The sequence below is a fragment of the Mixophyes fleayi genome, chromosome 3, assembly GCF_038048845.1.
Source record: "Mixophyes fleayi isolate aMixFle1 chromosome 3, aMixFle1.hap1, whole genome shotgun sequence".
In the NCBI taxonomy this organism is placed as follows: domain Eukaryota; kingdom Metazoa; phylum Chordata; class Amphibia; order Anura; family Limnodynastidae; genus Mixophyes; species Mixophyes fleayi.
In genome coordinates, this window is record NC_134404.1 from 22,034,776 (window position 1) to 22,058,281 (window position 23,506).

General features: G+C 42.8%; 1 protein-coding gene across 1 annotated transcript in view; it reads right to left on the bottom strand.

The window, feature by feature from the left end:
- Positions 1-1,442: 1,442 nt before the first annotated feature.
- Positions 1,443-23,506, bottom strand: part of XKR6 (XK related 6) — a 176,034-nt gene continuing 153,970 nt past the window's right edge. The window contains exons 2-3 of the mRNA XM_075201208.1: positions 7,048-7,244; positions 1,443-2,432 (exon numbers count right to left, since the gene is read on the bottom strand). Of these exons, the coding sequence (XP_075057309.1) occupies positions 1,468-2,432; positions 7,048-7,244 (1,162 nt within the window). The 3' untranslated portion in view covers positions 1,443-1,467. The remainder of the gene's footprint in view (positions 2,433-7,047; positions 7,245-23,506) is intronic.

A 23,506-nucleotide genomic window follows, 5' to 3' on the forward strand; every position in this document is an offset into this window, starting at 1 on the left:
TTTTTTTTTTGTACTGGATCAAAAGTGAATGCTTTGTGCACGTGTCGGAGAGAGAAAACAAAACAAAACGAAAATTAAAACAGAAAAGGAAAAAACAATTCAGTTGTTATCAGTTTGATAAACTAAAACACAGTACAGTTCGTCAAGCTTCACAGAAAAGAGAGATATTATCTTACAGAACTGCAGGTGAACGAAAAGACGTAGCAGCAGGTCTTATTAATTCCTGTCATTAAATATACACACTGTACAAAGGAGAACAATTTCACTGCAGTTCTAGAATGCACCAAGTTATATGTGAAGGGTCCGTAGCCAATCACAACTGAAAGAAGTACAAAGCACCAGTAATTGTTTGATTCTCTGTTGATTAGAGGAAAATAACCTAGATATACAGTATATTTTCCTATAAGACAGAACAAAAAAATAGTATTAGCACTAAAGATTACCTTAAGGCTCAGATTAAACATGAGACACAAAAACAGGTCTTTAGTGGGTTATTTTAACACGTGTTCTCCACACAGCCTTAAAATGAAAATTAAATTTTTATTTTTTTCTTGAATTTCGCAGTCGCCAACCAAGTATTGTGCCTTTAAATTGTCTTCAATCTTTTTGCTATCATGCTGAGTTTAATTATTACTGAATTTCTGACTTGTGTGTGTGTGTGTGTGTAACAGTTTTTTTGTTTGTTTTTTGGTGTTTGATCAATGGTTTCTTGGTTTATTTTTTTTACTTTTATTTATTTTTTTCATTGGAAGTAAAAATGGTATTACTATGTGAATTCAGTGCAAGCAGAATACAGCTTACCCTCACATAGCTCTTGTTCCGAGATCACCGTTTCCATCTTAACCCCTTTACTGTTGTGGGAGAGGCAGGCAGTGAAAGGGTTAAGTGGGGCCCAGGATCCTTTGTGTGTCCGCCATCCCACCCACCTCCCTCCCCACCCCACCGGTGTGAGACAACACGTTGTTGGCCGTGTTCTGTCTTGGCTTTAGCTCCACACCTTGACCTCATAAAAGTAGTCAGACAAAATAAAAGAGAAAAGAAAAAAAAAAAGGCTTCATCGTTTTCCTGACTGTATAACCACCGATTTTGCATTAGAGAGGTGACAGTAGTTAATGAAACTCAGCACCAAAGGGCATAAGGCAGTTGAAGGTTAGTTTGTTCTAACAGCACCAGTCCCATTAAATTCTCTACACTCGGTGTATAATGTATAAAATACAGGGTGGAGACTACTTCTCTCCACACTAGATTGTAGCATGGATGTTTCAATACTGTTTCTCTTGTGTAAAACAACAAAGAATAGTCTTTTTTTTTTTTTGTTAACTTACAAAACATAGAGAATATCTTTGTATACATATAGCGACCAGAAATCAAGCTTGTGACAAGCTCTTTCTCTTTGTGTTATTTTTTTTTTTTTTTATGAGCTTTGTTTCTCGTAAACAAAAATAAGGTTCCTCTTGACTTGGAGCATTAGAGAGAAGACTCGTACTGGAGTAGCTCGTACAAGAGAGGACCGTCTCTATATCTTATACCTACAGCGGTGGGGGTGACGTACTGAAGAATGTTGATAGTCCTTCTCAATCGTCTGTCTACAAAATGAGCATCCCAAGCTGGGTATCGTTTTCTTGGCATGTCGATCTTTATGAGGGGCCCTTCTGGGTAATAAGGGCGTCCAGATGGAGTAGATGGCACCGTTGGTCTCACCTGGAAAACGGGCAAGCATGTGTCAGCTGCTAGATCGTCCTGTTGCTCCGCCACAGCTCTGGTGGGCGTTGCCTGTGTCCCCCGGTGCCCAGGGGTTTGGGGTGCCATGGGCTCAACGTCAGGGGGCAAAGGAATGCCCCAGAGCAGCTCGGCGCAACAGGAGCTGGCAAATATCTTAGCTCGTGGCCCCATGGGATGCAGCACGCCATAATACAGAAACATGAATGCAATCCCGGCGGCGAAACTAAGAAAAACACAACACAGTGCTGGCACGGCATATGAGTCCGTTGTGTTAGGATCTCTGTAAAAATACCATAGGATCGTCAAGGCAGCATTCTCTGTCAGAATAACAGTGTAATAAGCAAACATTCTATATCGAGTCCGGCCTTCCTTGACGTTAAACCAGCAAAAAATGTACACAATTCCTACCACCATGTTGAAGAGGACCTCCTCCCACTTAGACATACAGAAGTCTGTCCCACCATGAATGATCCAGAAGGCCATGACGCACCAATGGACCACTACAAAGATCCCAAAATAGAGCTGGAAGATTGAAGCAAAGAGGGCGAAAGAGATAACTCGTGACGATATGGTGAAAAGTCGCCAGAAGAGATGGATGAGGGCCCCTCTGTAGCTCATGCTCTTCTTGTCATCCCGGGAGTCCCGTAAGAGCTTGTGATAGGAGGCTAGCACCCAAGCTAGGGACATCAGAGAGGCCACAGAGGAAACACCTGCCAGAAGATAGTCAAACAACAGACACAGGTCAAAGGCACATTAACCAAATGTTTTAAAGCTTTCCCCTATGTTTTATCTAATAGAGTTTTATAAAGAAATCTATATATACAAACATTGGCACAGAAAGACTGTCTATACATTCTGTGATGCTGCAAACAACAACTAAACATCCCACTTGAAGCACCAACATTGTTCTTGTTTTCTTTCCATGTAAGACCTTTTCCTGTATGTGTTTACACCAGTTCCTTTCCATACTGCAGATAGAGGTACTTTACTTTGTTATCAGACATTTGTTTAGAGGGCAGGAGGGTAGAAGGGGAGAAAAGAGTGAAGTAGAATGTCTAAGAAAGAAGCAGAGAAAAAACAACTTTAAAATGTATTATGTTGGGAAATGTTACAAAAGAGATTTGTATTTTTTCTATCTTAATTCTGTCTTCTGTTTTAAAATGCTGGGCCTCATTTAGACTTTTGTCTTGCAGAAGCATAGTGGGGGCAAGCAAGTGTAAGCTGAGTACAGTAGAGGCGTGTTCACATAAGTTTAATCCCTTTCTTAAATTTTCATCTGCCTTGCATTCTCAGATCACGCAGATCTGCTATACAGTTCATGTTAGCCTCCCTCTAATTGCTGATTGGAAGACTGCACTTTAAAGCCTCTCACCTGACCTTTACTCATTGACAGTGATAGTGTTACATTCTAGATTCCTGGTTCCTGTATTTGAGTCCTGTTTGATTCTGACTTTGCATCATACTTTTCCTGGCTCTGCATTCAGAAGTTTCCTAGTTACTGATACCTGGCTTTGCAACTTATAGACTGCTGGTTCCCTATATCTGGCTTTGCACCTTCTTGCTGTTCATATAGCTTAACACAGTATTCTCAGGCACAGACTGCATCAATTTTCATTGTTCAACCGGTAAACTGTATTCCTGTATAGCCACAAAGACTGTGTTATATTTCTGTATTGCCACAAAGATTGTGTTTGTTCCTGCATGGTCTTTAAGATGGCACTCATTATTGCATTATATCTCAGTCTGTGTTTTCACCTGTCTTCTGTTGATTACTACTGTATTCAGTGCGCTTGTGCACAGACCATAATTATATGTGGTGAACTGCAGTACACTCAATATTGTTTTTACTATAACATCATCTCATATACCTGGAAATTCCTAACACATTTTACTGCTATGGGTGAATGGGACGCTCCCTACAGAAATACTCTATGACTGCAAAGAGCAAGTCCAACTCGTCCTCAGCAGAATACAGTACTCCGGGGAGAAAGAAAATACTCACCTATCAGTAAGCACCAGATTGGTATTTCCTTCCTCCGCTGATGGAGGATAGAAGCGGGGCCAGTAAAGTAATTGTGCAAATGTGCAATGATGTCACAAAACTCCTACAGATATGGAGATACCTTTGTTTGAACAAGGCTCCCAAGACTCCCAGTACAGCTGACTAGGGGCCTCTTCTGAGCATGCCCAGGTCTAGGGCCTTACTGCACCCATGCCAGACACACACACACAGAAGAGGCTCCCACTCTGTGGGACCAGGGAGGCTGGAGCGACATCACTGGGACCACCCCCAAACTTGCTATGGGGCCAAATGATAATGCTTTCCGCCACTAGAGGGGGTCCCTTCACTCAAACAGCGATTCCTTTTTATAGATATTGATGCTCACTCTGCCCACTACACTATGACAAATAAAGTGTATATGAAAATTTATATTAAAAAGGAAAAAAGAGCAATATGGTACCTTGAGCTATTCAGAAAGAGATGGCAATCCATACTGCATAAAAATTCTCCAAACTATTATTTGGTATATGTATGAAAGACATGATTTTTCCGCCCTATTATCACCTTCTGGAAAGTATACGTTCCCAGCTTGGGTTATAAAGAAACTAATGCTATTTTTGGACAATACAAAGCCTTCTGAAACAAACAAGGTATGATCTGTGTGGCTAGTGCACAGACAAATTACTAGCTTTGATATTGGACGGTAACTGGCCCACAAAGTGCCAACATCAGCACAAACACAAGGGTGAAAATTAAAGCCTCAACAGTGGAGGGGTTAAAAGTCTCTAGGATAATTGACTAGCATGGAATTAGTAGTTGTTGACTTGAATTTCTTTTGTTTGCAATCTTGTCTTGGGGGCATCTGGGGTCGCCCTTGTGGTGACCTTGGGTTTCCGATATACCCTGTTTGAAGGAAAGAGGTAAGTTTTGCTCTTAACTCTGAAATGTTTAGGTAAGGCAATGTCGGTACTCTCATTGATTAGCTAGGACCATCTAAATATAATAAGGAACACTGAATTTGGTGGAAAATTTTATTTGCCATTTTTATCATGGACAGATACACCTCTCGTAGTCACACTATTTTATTCTGACTTTTATTTACTATATTGTATTTTTATTGGGACTGCACATATTATTGTAATGTTGTTGAGGTGTAAACATTTCAATCATAACATGTATTATCAGCAGGCTATCACATCATCATACAGGGTTTGTACCTCGTGTCTACAGGGAGCAGTGACTGTGTAATTGAATTAGGATCACAGAATATGTGTAGCTGTGAATATCTACATTTCGTTCACCAGGCAATAGCTAGGTAGAGATGTGTGAAATTGTGGCCAACTTTTGCGTGAAGGAAACACTAATTTTCGAGTTCCAATTTTGCTCCCCCGTTCCATGTGATGGCATTCTACACTGTACTTGTAAATTGGCATCCCGCGTTTAGTGGAAAATATAATCTATAAATTAATTGGAACCACAACGGTGTCATTCTGCTCTGCGTTGTGGTTGGGGTATCGTATGGTGAAATTTCATGGCCAAATTTGGAACGAGGCCACTTGGGCAAAGGTGGGTGCATTGATGGAACGTCTCAGTATATTTTGTCTACGCTCCACCGAGCATAGGGATCTATTATCCCCTTTAACGTTCTGTTTGAACTGCATTCTATTCCATTCCAAGTAAGTTGAACGGAATGCAGCTCAAGCAAAGGGCAACAAGGCAGAAATGCCCCGCAATCATAAACCCTTAATCATACTTGCCTACTTTTACAACCTTCTGGGAGATGCGGAGGTGAGATAAGAAAAAGAGGAGGTCCGTAGAGGAAGGTGTGAATGATATCATCAAACTGTGTGGGGGCAATTTCATCATCAAGAGCATGCCAGCTCATTAAACACTGAGTGGCAGGAGTGAGGTGACACATATCATCTTGTCTAGGGGCTTTATTACTATAAATTGTTATTTATACCACAAACTGACCTCTCCTCTCCCTTTTCTACGTTTTGCTCTGTCTACGTTGATTGTCTACAACCGAGTTATCCAGCAAGTAGATCAGTGTTTTCCAAACCCAGTCCTGAGGTACCGCTAACAGTGCAGGATTCCCATATCTCTTTGCTGGAGCACAGGTGTATTCATTACTGACTGATACACATTTTGAAAGATCCACTGGTGGTATAATTATTTCACCTGTGACCTGGAACACCTGCACTGTTAGGGGTCCCTGAGGACTGGGTTTGGGAAACATTGACCTAGATGGAGGCTGAGAACAGTGTCAGACAGGGCATCTCCATTTGTTACCTAAAGTATAACTAAATTTTACACGTAGTTCCCCTCGACACTCCCCACTTTGGTCATTTGACATAATGGTAGGTATGGATTAAGGTCAAGGCAGTGCAAGGAAATATACCTTCGCAGACCAAATCTAAAGAAAACAATTATAAGTGATGACATCAGAAGTCACTCTTTATAAAGATATTATTTACAGAGGTTTATACAGATCTTAACATCCGTTTTGTATCCTGAGGCAATATCAGGAATTTTAAGTTTTTATTAATGAGGACGTATGTTCTCATCCCTTATACAACTACCATAAACATCTGTATATGACTTGCGTGCACTTCTTTAATACATTATTAGAGTTACCATAAAATAAATACAAATATAATTGCATCAAGTAAAGTTGCATTTTAAAATTTAGTTTTGCTACCCCCTAAATCAGTGTTTCCCAAACCCAGTCCTCAGGGACCCCTAACAGTGCAGGTTTTCCAGGTGACATGGGAAATAATTATACCAGCTGTGGATCTGTTACAATGTGTCATTCCATAATGAATACACCTGTGCTCCGGCAAAGAGATATGGAAAACATGCACTGTTAGGGTTCCCTGAGGACTGGGTTTGGGGAACAATACCCTAGATTTTGCCACATGAGACATGGGACTCTTGTTACTTCATTATTTACACTTCAACATTCCTGTTGCTACTGAACTACATATCCCATAATGCCACTGGTTGATGCAATTTAGTATGGAGTGCTATAGGCATAATTGCCTACTCTACCAGAATGTTCAATTAGTGTCATTATACCTGATGACACAAAGTTACACCCATCTCTTTCTTTCATAGTTTCTCTTTATTTCTCCTGCAGGGGAATCGTGAAAAGTGGGCAAGTATGACTGTAGGCTGCCTGGCCAAGCATAAACTACCTGCCATGTTTCACAGAGCTACATATACGTCCTTAAGGTAATAATGAAAATGCATCGCCTGCCACAGCCGATTTGCAGGAGACAGCGCTTACTCCCTAAGTCAGAGAGAAATCTACAAGAACTTACATGGAAGGGTGTCTGCACGGTTCTTCTGTATCATTATGCAGAGTTGTAGCACCAGTTGGGGGGCGCTCTCGAGGAAAGTCTCCAGGAGGCGCAGCATGTTAACATCTGCATATTCGTACATCATAGCCCAATAAAACCGACGCTGGTGTTCCTTTTGCCTCTGGCTCTGAATGCCCAAGTACATGGTTCGAATGTATCTAGAACAAAAACAATGATTATTATTATTATTGGAATTGGCATTTACCAACTCACAACTGGTCCAGAAGCCACATTTCCTCAAAGACCCTGTGAATAGACGGTTAAACCGGCTGCAAGGAATTCTGGGTAGACACATGCAATTAGAACCGTCCAGTTTGCTGTACTAAATAATAATGACTAAATAAGGGCGTCCGAAGTCTATATTGAAGTCTTGCATTTTAAACACACAGAGCCTGATTCATGTTCGGACAGAACAAGCACGCAACTTGCGTTTCAAAAACAAGCACGGAACTTGCGTTTCAAAAACAAGCACGGAACTTGCGTTTCAAAAACAAGCACGGAACTTGCGTTTCAAAAACAAGCACGGAACTTGCGTTTCAAAAACAAGCACGGAACTTGAGCGTAGTTCCAACCGTATTCAAATCCAAGCGGCTCTCAAGGTACGTTTCCATTTCAATCTGGGTGAAAGTACACTCTGCTTAAATAATATAATAATGCCGTATATTAACAGACAGAACACAGTACAAGATACGTAAATGCATATGTGCAATATAAACTCTCAAGAGATTGCGTGCAAAACAAATGAACAACTCATAATACTATAATCATTGATAAAAATATGTGTTTTAAAAAATGTTTTCAGAATGTACTTAATACATACTGTATGTACAATGCGTATTTATATTCTATTTTACTTGCATACAAATGTTCTTTGCTATCTAGTGGCACGCACATGTGTAGTTTTTAACACAAGATGATACCGTGACAGTCATCACTATCAGTCGGCACTTACGCCTGGTATTTCACAAGATACAGCATGCAAACAGACTTATGTCCGAACATGAATTAGACCCATAATAATTAAATATATGTTTTCCTATGACTTAATTAACGTATGTGGGTGGCCTGGAGTTGCACTTGTTTGAATGCATCAATATTGTGGCCTATTTCATGTATTAAAATCAAACCAGACATTAGGAAAGCAGTGAATGTATCTTATGTAAAGCTTAACAATGCACAAAAATGCTAATGGCACTTGTTCTTGTTATTGAAAGATAACACAAAAATGTCCTCGGCAATGTTAATCAGTTTAGTGACATTTTTTTTTTTCAGCCAAAGAAAACCTGTGGCTCTTCAGTTACTGTGGAACTACAAGTCCCAGGGGGTATGTGGCTGGAAGGACATTCTGTGACTTGTAGATCCACAATCTCATGGAGAGCCACAAATCGCCTACCTTTCACATAAATAATTCTGAAAGCTGTATGTTGCCTTTTTCATCCCAACCACAAGATGGAGCTCCAGGACAATGTCCACAGGAATCATCCTTCAGTGTATTGACCTAAATTAACCTCAAGCAGTATCTATGTTACAGACAGTAAAATCGCGGCACTCTATAGATTGGCCAGACTGTTTTTCTCGCAAAGTAGAAAGTATTGGCGGAACAGTTTTGAAAAGGTGACACATCTCTAGTGCTGAACATACAATTGTACTATATATATATATATATATATATATATATATATATATATATATATATATATATATGTATATATATATATATATATATATATATATATATGTTAAACAATTATAATTAGACCCAGATAATGATATATCCAAATCTAATATGCAATCAGTGCAGCCAGCCTTAAAAATTACAAGTGAATGGCATCTGAGAGCTAATACTGACTTATAATATAGGGAGAGCACTCTGGAGAAACCTGAGTCCTTTGTATACATTAATAATGGAAATATGTAAAAGGGCTAATAATATATATTTTATAAAACCTCAAGATACAATATAGCTAGTAAACAAATAAAAATCTATGCAATAGATAAGCATCTAAAAATCATATAGTGATTGCTTGTTTGCAATGTCCATAAGAAAAAGAGTAGACTCCAGCAGGGGAGGGCTGGCAAATTTTAGCCTGGAGGGCAATACTCGACTATTAGGAACATTTTAAAGGGAAGAAATGCAGGTAGACCAGTGACCGAGCCCAAGGTAGCCCACTATGGGTCCAGGAGCCAGATGCCCCCATGCACCCCAGCCCAGCCTGGCCCTGGACTCCAGCATGATAATGACTCCTCTAATTCTGCAAAAGAGAACAAACAAAACCACAGGCGACTGTCACAGTCCACCACTCACCTGAGCCTGCGTGACGTGTGTGTGACAAAGGGTTAATCAAAATAAACCACCTGGTCTATTTAAAAATGATTAAACCTCTCCCTGTCTGTCCCACACAATAACTTTGCTATAACAATTATACCACCACCAAGTTTTATTGAATACCTGACACTCTTATTCAGGAACCCTTCAGTGCTCCCTTAAAACTAATCTATCACAATTTACTTTCATCAGAGTTATCATAAACTGAATGATATCCCCTGACCCAGAGCTATCATACAACAAACGATCTCTTCTGTTTCAACTAGGTAGTGTTCTAAAATCAAGCTATGTCCAACACGTGAATTTGTAAGAAGACAAAGACGTAAACTTATTAAGTGTAGTTTAATATGGAAAATCAACAATCCTTAAGATGAAAACAATTAGCAAAATGACATGCAAATATATAATTAAATAGTTTCTTGTAAAATAAAAATGAATAAACAACCAAAAATGGTAAACTCATGAATAAACAAATTGACTCCCAAAAGTGAACACATCTGTTAGACATTTTAAACATACTGCAGGTACGCACAGCCCCCTTTCACTGTGATGTCAGACCTAGAAAGTCTGTTTATTTATTTATACTGGCCTAACTTCTCACCAGCAAGTCTTACAAAGATGATCTTACCACCACACAACAGGGCATAAGTGTTTCCCTTTATTTGCATAACAAACATGACTGCTGTAAGTATGATATTTTAGAAATTATGACATTTTCCTGCATCCTTATTCCCCTTCAATCAAACTTATCACAGCTGCTCAGTCACCCAGTTGAGATGTACGGAAATATCCCAGAATCACCAAGAATGTGAGGGGTCTGTTTGTTGGATAGCACTGATGATAATAACATAACCTTAAAGAGACATTTCAAGACCTTTAGCTTTTACGACCCGTGCCATAAATTGGCATTGGGCACTCACATGCATCTACGTGTCTGGAACTCTATTTCCATAAATAGCTCAAGGGCAGAGGAAAATAGAATAATCAAAGAGATAAATTAATTTAGTCTCCCCTTACTTTATTTTAATCCATGGCAGAACACAGAGTTCATCTGAGCCACACCAAGCTAATACTATAAATTAATTTACAAAGACATATTTGCAGTTTTATGTGACTAGTAATTAGCTTGCATATGACAGCAACAAATAGGGCTAGATTTACTAAATGGCGGGTTTGAAAAAGTAGAGATGTTGCCTATAACAACCAATCAGATTCTAGCTATCATTTTGTAGAATGCAATAAATTAATAAAAGCTACAATCTGATTGGTTGCTATAGGCAACATCTCCACTTTTTCAAACCCGCCGTTTAGTAAATCTAGCCCTTAGAGTATGTACATAGAAAATAGTTACAGATAGGATAGGGTCAACTTTTCACATTTAGCTACATTTCAGGTGAGATTTAATTGGGTTCAAGGTCACGCCGGATATCGTCTCGATGTCTGGCTGCCCACATTGCCGATTTTTTTCTCGCACCTCTCTACAGCAAGTTGAGTTGGGTCTTAAATCAGGCCCCCGTGTTTGCACCAGATGCCTCTCCCTGCTTTTTGTGCTTCAACAGGAAGTTTTATGTGGATGAGAAAATAACGTCCCCCACAATCACACATTTACCTCAGTTATCTTCATTCCTCCTGAAACTCAGTATAATAACACAAAGCCATTGTAATTTCCTCCCTGCAGAAAACACTTTTCTTCTTTCCAGTCAGTAAATACGATACACTAATGTGTTCCACAGTTGTGAAACTACCATAGTAAATCTCATCACGGGCCATTAAATCCTATTTCCAATTTACTGTACAACTAAAATCTTGGCCAAGCCGGTACTTACATTAATCTATTACAATATGCCTCAATACATGATGCTATGCAAGACATAGAGATTGTAACACCTCAAGTGTAAGGCACATGCTTATTAATATAATGAGCTATCTGGGGACTGGTGCCAAAAGGGGACAAGAAAAATATTTCAGACAAATTCAAATATCAGAAGATTAATTTGGAAAATTGACAGTTAACTAACAATAATGCTTTAAAGAGCACCTATACTGCCTCTGTAGAGTGAAACCGTACATTTAGGGAATTTTTCTGTCTAGGCAGATTTTGTTTCTTGCCCTTAAATACTACAAAAGATAAATTCAGGTCATTGTCTGCTGAGGTCTGTGCATTGTCTGTTCAGGTCTGTGTATTGTCTGCTGAGGTCTGTGTATTGTCTGCTGAAGTCTGTGTATTGTCTGCTGAAGTCTGTGCATTGTCTGCTGAAATCTGTGCATTGTCTGCTAAGGTCTGTGCATTGTCTGTTCAGGTCTGTGTATTGTCTGCTGAGGTCTGTGTATTGTCTGTTCAGGTCTGTGCATTGTCTGCTGAAATCTGTGAATTGTCTGCTGAGGTCTGTGCATTGTGTGCTGAGGTCTGTGCATTGTCTGCTGAAATCTGTGCATTGTCTGCTGAGGTCTGTGCATTGTCTGCTGAAGTCTGTGTATTGTTTGCTGAAGTCTGTGCATTGTTTGCTGGGGTCTGTGCATTGTCTGCTGAGGTCTGTGCATTGTCTGCTGAAATCTGTGCATTGTCTGCTGAGGTCTGTGCATTGTCTGCTGAAGTCTGTGCATTGTTTGCTGGGGTCTGTGCATTGTCTGCTGAGGTCTGTGTATTGTCTGCTGAGGTCTGTGCATTGTCTGCTGAAGTCTGTGCATTGTTTGCTGGGGTCTGTGCATTGTCTGCTGAAGTCTGTGCATTGTCTGCTGAAGTCTGTGTATTGTCTGCTGAAGTCTGTGCATTGTCTGCTGAGGTCTGTGCATTATCTGTTGAGGTCTGTGCGTTGTCTGCTGAAGTTTATGCATTGTCTGTTGAGGTCTGTGCATTGTCTGCTGAAGTCTGTGCATTGTCTACTGAAGTCTGTGCATTGTCTACTGAAGTCTGTGCATTGTCTACTGAGGTCTGTGCATTGACAGCTGAGGTCTGTGCATTGACAGCTGAGGTCTGTGCATTGACAGCTGAGGTCTGTGCATTGTCTATTCGGGTCTGTGTATTGTCTGCTCAGGTCTGTGTATTGTCTGCTGGGGTCTGTGCATTGTCTGCTGAGGTCTGTGCATTGTCTGCTGGGGTCTGTGCATTGTCTGCTGAGGTCAGTGCATTGTCTGCTGAAGTCTGTGCATTGTCTGCTGAAGTCTGTGCATTGTCTGCTGAGGTCTGTGCATTGTCTGCTCGGATCTGTGTATTGTCTGTTCAGGTCTGTGCATTGTCTGCTGAAGTCTGTGCATTGTCTACTGAAGTCTGTGCATTGTCTGCTGAAGTCTCTGCTTTGTCTGCTGAGGTCTGTGCATTATCTGCTTGGGTCTGTGCATTGTCTGCTGAAGTCTGTGCATTGTCTGCTGAAGTCTGTGCATTGTTTGCTGAAGTCTGTGCATTGTTTGCTGAAGTCTCTGCTTTGTCTGCTGAGGTCTGTGCTTTGTCTGCTGAGGTATGTGCATTGTCTGCTTGGGTCTGTGTATTGTCTGCTGAGGTCTGTGTATTGTCTGCTGAGGTCTGTGTATTGTCTGCTGAAGTCTGTGCATTGTCTGCTGAGATCTGTGCATTGTCTGCTGAAGTCTGTGCATTGTCTGCTCAGGTCTGTGTATTGTCTGCTGAAGTCTGTGCATTGTCTGCTCGGGTCTGTGCATTGTCTACTGAGGTCTGTGCATTGTCTGCTGAAGTCTGTGCATTGTCTGCTTGGGTCTGTGTATTGTCTGCTGAAGTCTGTGCATTGTCTGCTGAGGTCTGTGCATTGTCTGCTCGGGTCTGTGTATTGTCTGCTGAAGTCTGTGCATTGTCTGCAGAGGTCTGTGCATTGTCTGCTGAAGTCTGTGCATTGTCTGCTCGGGTCTGTGTATTGTCTGCTGAAGTCTGTGCATTGTCTGCTGAGGTCTGTGCATTGTCTGCTCGGGTCTGTGTAGTGTCTGCTGAAGTCTGTGCATTGTCTGTTTGGGTCTGTGCATTGTCTGCTTGGGTCTGTGCATTGTCTGCTGAAGTTTGTGCATTGTCTGCTTGGGTCTGTCTATGATCCGTCGGGTCTGTGCATTGTCTGCTGAGGTCTGTGCATTGTCTGCTTGGGTCTGTGCATTGTCTGCTTGGGTCTGTGCATTGTCTGCTGAAGTCTGTGCATTGTCTGCTGAAGTCTGTGCATTCTCCACTCGGGTCTGTATATTGTCTGCTGAAGTTTGTGCACTGTCTGCTGAAGTCTGTGCACTGTCTGCTGAAGTCTGTGTATTATCCGCTCGGGTCTGTGTATTGTCTGCGGAGGTCTGTGTATTGTCTGCTGAGGTCTGTGTATTATCCGCTCGGGTCTGTGTATTGTCTGATGAGGTCTGTGTATTATCCGCTCGGGTCTGTGTATTGTCTGCGGAGGTCTGTGTATTGTCTGCTGAGGTCTGTTTATTATCCGCTGGGGTCTGTGTATTGTCTGCTGAAGTCTGTGCATTGTCTGCTTGGGTCTGTGCATTGTCTGCTGAGGTCTGTGCATTGTCTGCTTGGGTCTGTGCATTGTCTGCTAAGGTCTGTGCATTGTCTGCTGAAGTCTGTGCATTGTCTGCTGAGGTCTGTGCATTGTCTGCTGATGTCTGTGTATTATCTGCTCGGGTCTGTGCATTGTCTGCTGAAGTCTGTGCATTGTCTGCTTGGGTCTGTGCATTATCCGCTGAGGTCTGTGTATTATCCGTCGGGTCTGTGCATTGTCTGCTGAAGTCCGTGCATTGTCTGCTTAAGTCTGTGCATTGTCTGCCGAGGTCTGTGTATTGTCTGCTGAGGTCTGTGCATTGTCTGCTGAGGTCTGTGCATTGTCTGCTGAGGTCTGTGCATTGTCTGCTGAGGTCTGTGCATTGTCTGCTGAGGTCTGTGCATTGTCTGCTGAAGTCTGTGCATTGTCTGCTGAGATCTGTGCATTGTCTGCTGAAGTCTGTGCATTGTCTGCTCAGGTCTGTGTATTGTCTGCTCAGGTCTGTGTATTGTCTGCTGAAGTCTGTGCATTGTCTGCTCGGGTCTGTGCATTGTCTACTGAGGTCTGTGCATTGTCTGCTGAAGTCTGTGTATTATCCACTCGGGTCTGTGTATTATCTGCTGAAGTCTGTGCATTGTCTGCTGATGTCTGTGCATTGTCTGCTCGGGTCTGTGCATTGTCTGCTGAAGTCTGTGCATTGTCTGCTGAAGTCTGTGCATTGTCTGCTGAAGTCTGTGCATTGTCCACTTGGGTCTGTGTATTATCTGCTGAAGTCTGTGCATTGTCTGCTGATGTCTGTGTATTATCCACTCAGGTCTGTGTATTATCTGCTGAAGTCTGTGTATTATCTGCTGAAGTCTGTGCACTGTCTGCTGAAGTCTGTGCATTGTCTGCTGAAGTCTGTGCATTGTCTGCTGAAGTCTGTGCATTGTCTGCTCGGGTCTGTGTATTGTCTGCTGAAGTCTGTGCATTGTCTGCTGAGGTCTGTGTATTATCCGTTCGGGTCTGTGCATTGTCTGCTGAGGTCTGTTTATTATCTGCTCGGGTCTGTGTATTGTCTGTTGAAGTCTGTGCATTGTCTGCTGAGGTCTGTGTATTATCCGTCGGGTCTGTGTATTGTCTGCTGAAGTCTGTGCATTGTCTGCTGAATTCTGTGCATTGTCTGCTTGGGTCTGTGCATTGTCTGCTGAAGTCTGTGCATTGTCTGCTGAAGTCTGTGCATTGTCTGCTGAAGTCTGTGCATTGTCCACTTGGGTCTGTGTATTATCTGCTGAAGTCTGTGCATTGTCTGCTGATGTCTGTGTATTATCCACTCAGGTCTGTGTATTATCTGCTGAAGTCTGTGTATTATCTGCTGAAGTCTGTGCACTGTCTGCTGAAGTCTGTGCATTGTCTGCTGAAGTCTGTGCATTGTCTGCTGAAGTCTGTGCATTGTCTGCTCGGGTCTGTGTATTGTCTGCTGAAGTCTGTGCATTGTCTGCTGAGGTCTGTGTATTATCCGTTCGGGTCTGTGCATTGTCTGCTGAGGTCTGTTTATTATCTGCTCGGGTCTGTGTATTGTCTGTTGAAGTCTGTGCATTGTCTGCTGAGGTCTGTGTATTATCCGTCGGGTCTGTGTATTGTCTGCTGAAGTCTGTGCATTGTCTGCTGAATTCTGTGCATTGTCTGCTTGGGTCTGTGCATTGTCTGCTTTGGTCTGTGCATTGTCTGCTTGGGTCTGTGCATTGTCTGCTGAAGTCTGTGCATTGTCTGCTGAAGTCTGTGCATTGTCTGCTGAAGTCTGTGTATTATCCACTCGGGTCTGTATATTGTATGCGGAGGTCTGTGTATTGTCTGCTGAAGTCTGTGCACTGTCTGCTGAAGTCTGTGCATTGTCTGCTGAAGTCTGTGCATTGTCTGCGTATTATCCGCTCGGATCTGTGTATTGTCTGCTGAAGTCTGTGTATTATCCACTCGGGTCTGTGTATTGTCTGCTGAAGTCTGTGCATTGTCTGCTGAGGTCTGTGTATTATCCGCTCGGGTCTGTGCATTGTCTGCTGAGGTCTGTGTATTATCTGCTCGGGTCTGTGCATTGTCTGCTGAAGTCTGTGCATTGTCTGCTGAGGTCTGTGTATTATCCGTCGGGTCTGTGTATTGTCTGCTGAGGTCTGTGTATTATCCGTCGGGTCTGTGCATTGTCTGCTGAGGTCTGTGCATTGTCTGCTGAGGTCTGTGCATTGTCTGCTCGGGTCTGTGTATTGTCTGCTGAAGTCTGTGCATTGTCTGCAGAGGTCTGTGCATTGTCTGCTGAAGTCTGTGCATTGTCTGCTGAAGTCTGTGTATTCTCCACTCGGGTCTGTATATTGTCTGCTGAAGTTTGTGCACTGTCTGCTGAAGTCTGTGTATTATCCGCTCGGGTCTGTGTATTGTCTGCGGAGGTCTGTGTATTGTCTGCTGAGGTCTGTGTATTATCCGCTCGGGTCTGTGTATTGTCTGATGAGGTCTGTGTATTATCCGCTCGGGTCTGTGTATTGTCTGCGGAGGTCTGTGTATTGTCTGCTGAGGTCTGTGTATTATCCGCTCGGGTCTGTGTATTGTCTGCTGAAGTCTGTGCATTGTCTGCTGAAGTCTGTGCATTGTCTGCTTGGGTCTGTGTATTGTCTGCTGAAGTCTGTGCATTGTCTGCTGAGGTCTGTGCATTGTCTGCTCGGGTCTGTGTATTGTCTGCTGAAGTCTGTGCATTGTCTGCTGAAGTCTGTGCATTGTCTGCTCAGGTCTGTGTATTGTCTGCAGAGGTCTGTGCATTGTCTGCTGAAGTCTGTGCATTGTCTGCTCAGGTCTGTGTATTGTCTGCTGAGGTCTGTGCATTGTCTGCTCGGGTCTGTGTAGTGTCTGCTGAAGTCTGTGCATTGTCTGTTTGGGTCTGTGCATTGTCTGCTTGGGTCTGTGCATTGTCTGCTGAAGTCTGTGCATTGTCTGCTCGGGTCTGTGTAGTGTCTGCTGAAGTCTGTGCATTGTCTGTTTGGGTCTGTGCATTGTCTGCTTGGGTCTGTGCATTGTCTGCTGAGGTCTGTGCATTGTCTGCTGAAGTCTGTGCATTGTCTGCTGAAGTCTGTGCATTGTCTGCTGAAGTCTGTGTATTCTCCACTCGGGTCTGTATATTGTCTGCTGAAGTTTGTGCATTGTCTGCTGAAGTCTGTGTATTATCCGCTCGGGTCTGTGTATTGTCTGCGGAGGTCTGTGTATTGTCTGCTGAGGTCTGTGTATTATCCGCTCGGGTCTGTGTATTGTCTGATGAGGTCTGTGTATTATCCGCTCGGGTCTGTGTATTGTCTGCGGAGGTCTGTGTATTGTCTGCTGAGGTCTGTGTATTATCCGCTGGGGTCTGTGTATTGTCTGCTGAAGTCTGTGCATTGTCTGCTTGGGTATGTGCATTGTCTGCTGAGGTCTGTGCATTGTCTGCTTGGGTCTGTGCATTGTCTACTGAGGTCTGTGTATTATCCGTCAGGTCTGTGCATTGTCTGCTGATGTCTGTGTATTATCTGCTCGGGTCTGTGCATTGTCTGCTGAAGTCTGTGCATTGTCTGCTTGGGTCTGTGCATTATCCGCTGAGGTCTGTGTATTATCCGTCGGGTCTGTGCATTGTCTGCTGAAGTCCGTGCGTTGTCTGCTTAAGTCTGTGCATTGTCTGCTGAGGTCTGTGTATTGTCTGCTTGGGTCTGTGCATTGTCTGCTGAGGTCTGTGCATTGTCTGCTGAAGTCTGTGCATTGTCTGCTGAAGTCTGTGCATTATCCGCTTTGGTCTGTGCATTGTCTACTAAGGTCTGTGCTCCGGATACAAATGTGTCCACATCACATATCTGTCATTCTATCTCAAGGCAACAAAAATAAAAAGATCTGGCTAAACAATAAAGTTCCATAGGGGTGCAGTTCCCCTTTAAGTATGATTGATGTCTGCTACATTATTTTATGTTCAGAAAGCCTAGATTCTGTGATTAGGTGCATTTGCTGGATCACTCGCCATATGATCTAGGCAGGGTTCTAAGCCTTGTGGTTATATGGGACCCACCCACCTCCTGAAATGCCCTTCTTTTTAAAAAAAAATACTACATCAAGACCTTCACGATCTGAGTGGGGCCTGGATTCATGGGTGGAGGTGTGGCTTAGGAATCTCAGGAAATAATCAGGGCCCGCCCTCGCTTAAAGGGAGCCGCCCCTGCCATTGCTGGGCTTACTGGTGGTTTATTAGGAGAAATTGCCTATTTATTAAATGCAAATTCTATTAATTTCATATTGGGGCTGGTTGAGGGGAAATAAGCAGATTTATTTAATGTGAGTGCTATAAATTTACTATCAGGGTTGGTTGGGTGATAATAGGCCTGTATATTTAATTTAAATGCTGTTAATTTAATGTTGGCATTCTTTGGAGAGGAGACATAATTGCTGAATGTAAATACTATTTATTTAATATTAGGGCTGTTTAGGGGGAAGGGAGGCCTACAGTAATTATTTAACATGGGTACTATTGATTTAATGCCGGGGCTGGTTGGTGGGACTTAGACCTAGAGTGCTCAGTCATTGCTGGGTTTTCCAGGAGGTGCATATAATCTATCCCTCTTCCAAATAGGTATCCAACATTCCAGGGCCCCACCTGCAGCAACTGAGCTTAAGAGAGCAACGGGTAGTGAATCCAGCAAGAACAGGAGGGATAGAGCAACACAGTCTGCAAACGGTCCTGATTCTGGTGGCACAGTCCTGATTTTGGAGGAATATAATACATGACTTTTGTCCTGATTGCAAGGACATTAGTGTGGTATGTCCCGTTTCACACTGCTCTGTTCATTAGGGTGTAGTACGAGTTATCGGTGCTGTAAACACTGACACTCTTTAATCTTACAGAATTATTCCTATAAGTGACGTCATTTGCAACAGTCGCGATGTCCTCTCTTCGGACTGACAGTGTCTTTTTACTGGTAAGTAGTTATTTATTCTTTGTCGCTCTGTTCACTATAGGAATAATTCTGTATGATTAAAGAGTGTCAGTGTTTACAGCACCGATAACTCGATTACCACCGGTTCATGAACGGAGATCCACTTGATTGGGGAGCAATTTGGAGTTAGGTTAAGCAGACCAGCGTGTTTTATACCTCTGCAATGAGGCTAAACCGATCAGTATTTTAGGAAAAAATGAATTTTGTGCAATGCAAGTGGTGTTACTAAAGGGGTAGGAGGCAGGACTTTAATGTGACGTTTACACTTTTGCACTGTGCCCCTCTTGAGCTGATTAAAAATCTTCACACACCTCGGTGGACCATTGCATAAGCAACGCGTTTTGCTGTGGACCATGGAGTACGCTTCATAAATTTGGCTCAGTGACTGACAGCTTTGCAGTCTTGCTGTGAAGAGATGTGTGAATTGGCAGACTTATACACAGGGGCGGGGCCAGTGATGTCACAGTAAGTCAGTTTCAGCTTTTTGCCCTGTATCAGATGTCATCAGCACACTTTTACAAAGATGTGGGAGGCGTTTTGGCTGTAATGGATTGGAGGGTAATACTGTACTTTTCCTGAATAATATATTTTACCTTCATATCTGGAAATTTAAATTTTGGGATTTAGTGGTTAATTAAGTGTCCAGTTTGCCCATCTGAACAGATGAGAGGTAGGGTAACGTACTGTTTCATGCAGCTCACCTTTAACACACATCCGCTGAGCCGCTCCAGAGACAAATTGTGCAGACGGTCTCAATATTGCATAACGGCACCAATATTATAATACATATTCCTCCAAGACTGATTAGAAACTCACATTTCCGAGGTTAAACACTCTGTAAGCAGATTGCGCGGCGGAGATCCCCCGGGAACGCTTATTACAGGCTCTAAGTGAAAGGTTGCAATCTACTCTTGAGGGTAACCAATTTCCATTGAAGTTATCATGTGCTGCAAGTAGGATTCTCAGGAGAATTTGCTCTTTTTTAACTTGAAAACGCAGCACGTGTACTACAAGCAGTGCTAAGAAAAAATCAGATCAAAGAAGACGCCAAGTGGGACATTTCATAAAACATTAATATGGTCCGTTGCGGCGAGCTGCCAGGTCCTGGCATTTATTTAGTTCAGTTTACAAGAATAAAGGAAATTGTGATGAAGCAGTCTGGCTGTTCGCTGTGGTTTATAGCATCTTTTTCTTGTGCGCCAGTTCTCATAACTAGGTGCACATAGGTGTGTCTTACGTAGTAATTAACAGTCCTAAAAAACGCCCTCTGTGTCGCAGGTCGGGGGTCCATTTATCCCCGCTGTGTTCTAGAGTGTTGGGCAGAGAATGTTTTTACATTTATTGTCCAACTGCAACAACCTGGGCTGAGTTTATTAACTGATGAATATTTAATTATTAACCCCTTGAATGCTTAAGGACGATTAGGACTCGTCCTCTACGTCACCCCCTAAAGGGCTAAGAGTCCCACTTGTCTTCTGCATTTAAGGGGTTAAGACAACCCGCAGATCACTTCCCACCGTGATCTGTGGGTTTTTTCTGATGCTGCCAGAGGAAAGGAATCTGTCCTCAATTAGACCGTGTACGGCGTCACAGAGCACGCACAGTCCATTAAGGTACATGGGAAATGCCAGAGACAGTGCCTTCCGATCTCTGGCCCTTAGAAAGCAGGGGGTATCCTTGTTTGAAAGAAGAAAGTCTAGAAAAGACAACTAGACAAGAGGGACCTACCGCTCACTACATTCATGGATACGGAGAACCAGCAAAGCTTGTATACCGAGGTGTAGCAGTGATTCCCCAGTGCTCCATTTACGCATTACCTGAGTTAGTCCAGTTCCTGTCTGAGTTCAGTTCATAGAAACATAGAGTTTGACAGTGGATAAGAACCGCTTGGCCCATCTAGTCTGCCCATTATTTAACCTATGGTAACCTCAAACCCTATGTGATCCTTAGTTCTTTGTATCCTTATGTCTATTCTAAGCAGGTTTAAATTGCTCTACTGTATTATCCTCTACCACCTCTGATGGAGGCTATTCCACTTATCCACTACCCTTTCTGTGAAGTAGTTTTTCCTCACATTTCCTCTGAACCTACTTCCCCCCAGTGTCAGTACATGTCCTCGTGTTCTAATACTTCTCTTCCCCTCAGTGTCAGTACATGTCCTCGTGTTCTAATACTTCTCTTCCCCCCAGTGTCAGTACATGTCCTCGTGTTCTAATACTTCTCTTCCCCCCAGTGTCAGTACATGTCCTCGTGTCCTAATACTTCTCTTCCCCCCAGTGTCAGTACATGTCCTCGTGTTCTAATACTTCTCTTCCCCCCAGTGTCAGTACATGTCCTCGTGTTCTAATACTTCTCTTCCCCAGTGTCAGTACATGTCCTCATGTTCTAATACTTCTCTTTCCCCCCAGTGTCAGTACATGTCCTCGTGTTCTAATACTTCTCTTCCCCTCAGTGTCAGTAAGTGTCCTCGTGTTCTAATACTTCTCTTCCTCCCAGTGTCAGTACGTGTCCTCGTGTTCTAATACTTCTCTTCCCCCCCAGTGTCAGTACATGTCCTCATGTCCTAATACTTCTCTTCCCCCCCAGTGTCAGTACATGTCCTCATGTTCTAATACTTCTCTTCCCCCCAGTGTCAGTACATGTCCTCGTGTTCTAATACTTCTCTTCCCCCCAGTGTCAGTGCATGTCCTCGTGTTCTAATACTTCTCTTCCCCCCAGTGTCAGTACATGTCCTCATGTTCTAATACTTCTCTTCCCTCCAGTGTCAGTACATGTCCTCGTGTTCTAATACTTCTCTTCCCCCCCAGTGTCAGTACATGTCCTCATGTTCTAATACTTCTCTTCCCCCAGTGTCAGTACATGTCCTCGTGTTCGAATACTTCTCTTCCCCCCAGTGTCAGTACATGTCCTCGTGTTCTAATACTTCTCTTCCCTCCAGTGTCAGTACATGTCCTCGTGTTCTAATACTTCTCTTCCCCCCAGTGTCAGTACATGTCCTCGTGTTCTAATACTTCTCTTCCTTTGTAGAATGTTTCCCTCCTGCACCTTGTTATAACCCTTGATATATTTGAAAGTTTCTATCATGTCCCCCCTTTCCCTTCTCTGCTCCAAACTATACATATTAAGATCTTTTAGTCTTTCCGGGTAAGTTTTGTGCTGTAGGCCATGCGCCATTTTAGATGTCCTTCTTTGTACAGTCTGTAATGTATTTATATCCTTCTGGAGATACGGCCTCCAGAACTGAACACAGTATTCTAGATGAGGCCGTACCAGTGACCTATACAGTGGTATTATTACTTCTTTGTTTCTGCTACTGATTCCTCTCCCTATACAACCAAAGATCTGACTTGCCGTCCTCATTGCTTTGTGACATTGCTCACCTGCCTTTATGTCACCTGACAAAGTTCAGGTTCACAAATGACAGCTAGTAACTAGTTGCTGTGCTGTGTGTTACAACAACTGTGCACCAGTCTTCATAGCTGTCACCCACTGGAGCCGAATGCTTTCAGTGGCGGGACAGAGTTTTGACAGAGTTTTTGAAGAGCAGCAGGATGGGCGTTCTCTATCCTCTCAATACCATGTTATAAAGTGAAACTCTGATGAACTTTTAATTGAATCTTAACTTCGTAATAAATTAAAACAGGGTTTTATGTTCTGGGGAATATCTCTCCCGCACTCCGTAATTACAAATGTATATGGTTATAAATGGCTGCGTTGTGATCCAGGCTCCCACATGTTCTATCTCCCCTCATACTATAAATTACATAGATTACTACAAGACTTATAACAATTCTGCTTCTACTTTTCTGCAAGTGACAGGTTTTCAATGTTAATTTTGAAACGACCCTTAGACTAAGCCCTTTCTAGTAGACAGCGACCCATATGTGAGATGTATCGGTGGTAGCACCCCGTGGAGGGAATCAGAGAGTGGTGGTGATGGTGGGGGGTGGAGGCTTTGGAGGACTTGAAAATGCTGCTCTAATCCCACCAGGGTTTGTTCTTCTTGTTTCAAAGGGTCAATTTTAAGGGGAAGATTTAAATCGGCGTGAGATGCCGACAGGTATCTCCAGAACAGTCCACAGAGACACATCACGGCAGAGACTTTACTAAAAACTCATTCTCCCATAGACAGGCAAGGCGATATCCGGGGGAACCTCGTGGCTAATTGAATCTACCACAGGAGTCTAAGGCTGGGTACACACTGAAGAATTTTCCGACCGACGTGTTATCTCAAACGATTGTACCTACGACTGAAGGTCCGATCAGTCTGATGATTCATCCATACACACTGACACGATTTACCTTCAGATCTGTGCTCTTCATCTGGTCCTTTGACTGGTCCTCTAGTCTTCAGAGAATGACAGCACAATATTCATTCATTCATTCATTCATTATTGGCACATTGTCACACTGATTAAACCCCCTTGTTATTGCATCCACATGTCCTAACAAATTTAATTAGCTTCTGTGACTCTGAAACTAAACATTCTGTCTCAGAATGAACAAATGAATTATTCCTTCTACAGCACCCTCTACATTTATCTAACGGGACATTCATCGCTGGCATCGGCTGAGAAGAGCCTGACTCTGTAAACTCGTGGGCGTGAGTGCATACACACTACATGATCGTTAGGTGATTAGTCGGAAGATATTAAACA